General features: G+C 36.0%; 1 protein-coding gene across 2 annotated transcripts; it reads left to right on the forward strand.

Annotated features, from left to right (window-relative positions):
* Positions 1–575: 575 nt before the first annotated feature.
* LOC8286713 (F-box/kelch-repeat protein At3g61590) lies at positions 576–3,701 on the forward strand. Of its 2 annotated transcripts, none has more exons than XM_015729099.3 (2): positions 576–1,011; positions 2,233–3,701. In XM_015729099.3, exons 1-2 carry the CDS (start codon positions 992–994, stop codon positions 3,473–3,475), a joined length of 1,263 nt encoding a protein of 420 aa, XP_015584585.1. In that variant the 5' UTR covers positions 576–991; the 3' UTR covers positions 3,476–3,701. The 2 variants fall into 2 exon arrangements, with proteins under 2 accessions (XP_015584585.1, XP_002511947.1); XM_002511901.4 differs by having other exon boundaries at positions 577–989.
* Positions 3,702–3,955: the final 254 nt, after the last annotated feature.

Genomic DNA, 3,955 nt, shown 5'->3' on the forward strand with positions numbered 1-3,955 from the left:
AATAGTTAGTAATAATGGTAATGTTGATAGTAATACTATTACGACGACAATGACAATAATAAAAATAATAGCAACGATGTGAGCAATGGCTACTTGCAATTGCAACGATGAAAGAGATAGCTGCTTGCAATAACAACGATGAAAGAAATAGTTGCTGGTGATGATGATAATGCAAATAATGGTTACCGGTGATAACTGAAAAATTAGAATTTGTATTACTTATGATTTTATATAATTAATAAAAAATATAAATTTTAATAAAAGATAAATAGCTTTATCTATATTCAGGAGGAATATAATATTAAAATATAATATTTTTTACTTTTATGATTTTAAATTCATTAAATATATAAATTATTCTCACACGTGTGCTGAGAGGATACAGCGGTCACCTCAGTACAAGTTGAGGGGGCAATTTGCTACTTAATGCTATTGTATGCTTGTGTATCGTTTCTGTAAATTGTTTTCGTTTTCTTTTTAATTTAAAGAAACGAAGCCGCACGCGCCGACACGCGATATATACTCGGTATTTCTCTCTCCACTAAAAACACCAACAAATGCATCCTCTATAGAAAAACCGCCTTCTCACTTCATTCCTTGCCTGTCGTTTTTGTTATATCAAAAAAGAAACCGAAAACAAACAAACAAACAAAAGGCCATCTTTCTCTCTATCTCTCTCTTTCTTTCTCTCAAATGGGTTGCTTAGGCGTGGCTTCCCAGCCAAATCTGGAGTGACCCATGTCATAGTTATCTACCATTTCAAGAAAAAATATATTTCTTCAATCCATGGCTCATTTCATTTTAGTGTTTTTTTCTTTTTCTTCTTCTTATTCTTTTGTTCTAATAGCGAGCTGTTTCCACAGTCCCTTTTAGATAAACAGAAATTTCTGTTTTTTTTTTTTCTTCCTTCCTTTCTCGTTTTCTTTTTGCGCCATTTGTTTTCCTCTTTGAATCTGACGCCACCCAGTTGGGCAGCTGCATAGAACGAGGTATGGCGCATCATTATGTAAAGTAATATTTTGCTTTATGTTCTTCTATTTTAATTATTTTGATTCGCCTTTTGTTTTAGTGATCTGCTTCTATGTCTTTCTAAAAAATATCTGTGATGTTTTGGTTTAGTTATTGGTAGTAATTTTTTTTATTTTTTTGTTAAGTGGAGGCTTTGATGTTTGATTGATAACTGAGGTTGGCCTAATTTCTTTCCTCCACCTAACATTGTTCTATTATTTTGACTCTGAAAACTTCTCTAGGGTTTGATGTGTTAAAGCCATGATACTGTTTCCTGTGGGATTAACACCAGTTTGTTTTTATTGGATCAATAAACTCATTCTAGTTAGAATTACTGTTGAAAATGTCAATTAATAGGCCTTCTTTCTCTTGTAGTAATTATTTAGTGATTAATATGTGCATTAATAAGATTTGCAATCTAGATATGGTATTGCCATGTATGATTGCTTGATTTCTTTTGTTTGATATCTATGGCATCCCGGGCGTCTATGTCTAGCAGAATTTGCTTCTGGGCGTGCATTTATTTTGATATTTGGCTTGAGAGTTGCTATATTTCTTGCTGGGTATAATAATCATTCCATTTTCAATTGTTTTTACTTGTCTCAAATCTGAATATGGCATCAGTTTCTCCTCTGAGTATGCAAGTCATTTCAGAAATATGTTATTTCACAATTGAGATCTTTTCTTATGTATGTTTGCCTGGCATGTCTTGTTTTTAGCATTTTTTGGATTAGATTTTCTTATGGAATGCTTGGAGTAATGCTAATGGATAATTTGGTGTGTCAGTTTTGAATATCTTCATTTACTTCGGGGATCTACGATTTGGATATTTTAGAAAAATATGAGACCTCTATCTGCGATGCACTGAAGGTGGTCAGATTATGATAGTGGGTCCTATATAGAACTTGGTCGTTTGCAGGTTGGGTTATAAATGCATTGTCATGGTTGCTCAGCCTTGTTTGTTTCATTATTATGCATAGGGATGTGATCTGAGTGGGCTAAATGTGGCATTAATAAAGTTTGGAGCTATGTAGTAATCCGAGATTCCTTTTGCCTCCCCCTGCCCCCCAATCTTAGTCGCAATTAGTACATTGAAATTACTAGCCATGAGTTTCTGCTATCTTGTATTGTGCTTTAGCCTAATTTTATGGCTATAAGGTTTTCTTTAATCTCCTTTTTCTTATTTTAATTATTTATAACTTGTCCCCCTCCTCTGTCTGCCAGTCTTGTTGTTCATTGCCTCCTCATCATGGAGGGAGAGACATCATGGATCAGTGATTGCTTTGATGATGTGGCAAGAGACATTGGTGAATTTGATTCATTCTCAGAGCTTAGTGATGAAGGCAATAAAGAAGTTAATACCATTTCTGTGGATTTAATTTTACCTGATGATCTGTTAGAACGGATTTTAGCTTATCTTCCCATTGCCAGCATCTTCAGAGCAGGTTCTGTGTGTAAGAGATGGCGTGAGATTGTTAGTTCAAGGAGGTTTTTATGGAACTTCTCACGTGTCCTGCCACAAAAACCCTGGTATTTTATGTTTACAAGCTCAGATGAACCTGTTGGCTATGCCTATGATCCAATCCTTCGAAAGTGGTATGGCATCAATCTCCCATGCATCGAGACATCCAATTTGTTTATTGCTTCATCTTGTGGTTTGGTTTGTTTCATGGACAAGGACAGCAGAAGTGCATTATATGTCAGCAACCCTATCACCAAATTCTGCAAGAAGCTTGAGGAGCCTCCGGGTTTAAAAATTGCTGATTACAGTGCACTAGCAATTTCTGTTAACAGAACTTCACATGGATATACTATTTCAGTTGTGAAGTCTAAGCAAGTTCCAGGAAATTTTTTCCAATGGGATCTCTGTATCTATACTTATGATTCTGAAACAAGGATGTGGTTGACATCTTGGACTGAAGTTCTGACAGGCTGGAGAAGCGGCGATGAGAGCGTGATCTGTGATGGGGTTTTGTATGTTTTGATTTACTCAACTGGTGGTGGCACACCAGAGAATCGGCATGGTCTAATTACATATAATCTCTCTAGCAGATCTTCTCATGGTTTATTGATAAGGAGTTTCATTCGAGTACCTTGTCCTCTCACTTGTGGGCGTCTGATGAATTTAAAGGAAAAGCTGGTCATGGTGGGAGGAATTGGTAAACATGACCGGCCTGACATAATTAAGGGTATTGGTATTTGGGTTCTAAATGGTAAGGAATGGCAAGAGATTGCTCGCATGCCACACAAGTTTTTTCAGGGATTTGGGGAGTTTGATGATGTTTTTGCTAGCAGCGGCACAGATGATCTTATATATATACAGAGCTATGGAGCTCCAGCTCTTCTTGTTTTTAACACGAAGCAGAAACAGTGGAAGTGGTCACAGAAATGTCCAGTGACAAAGAGGTTCCCACTTCAGCTCTTTACTGGTTTTTGCTTTGAACCTAGGCTTGAGATTGAGCCATAATATTTTCTTCTTTTGAATCTAATGTGGCGGTGTTGACAAATTTGTCTGAAAATTCCCACATTTTCCTTTTTGTTTGTTTTGGCTCTGGGTTTCGACCATTATGGATTCTGTTATGGAAAAGTTTATACACAATGTAACAGCAGATAGAGCTGCTCATTTATGAAAATGGGACTATTATTCTTTGCAATGGGAATACTTAATGCATACAAGTACAAATTTGTCACGATATTTTTTTCCCCCTGGTTGGTAATCGATTATTCTAGATGCCCACCTTACTATTAAAACTTTATGCAATGTTTTTTTTTTCTTTCCTAATTTGGAGGAGTATTAATAGTTGAAAGGTTTTGCGGTTGATTATCTTTGTGAAGAATTCATGTGTATAGCTGTGTAGGTTCTCAGAGTTTATGTACAGAAGCTGGGAGTGTTGAAGTTGATTGGGGTAGAGTGCTTTTTTGGTTAATTATGGGGGATAATGCTTCT

The sequence above is a fragment of the Ricinus communis genome, chromosome 1, assembly GCF_019578655.1.
Source record: "Ricinus communis isolate WT05 ecotype wild-type chromosome 1, ASM1957865v1, whole genome shotgun sequence".
In the NCBI taxonomy this organism is placed as follows: Eukaryota; Viridiplantae; Streptophyta; class Magnoliopsida; order Malpighiales; family Euphorbiaceae; genus Ricinus; species Ricinus communis.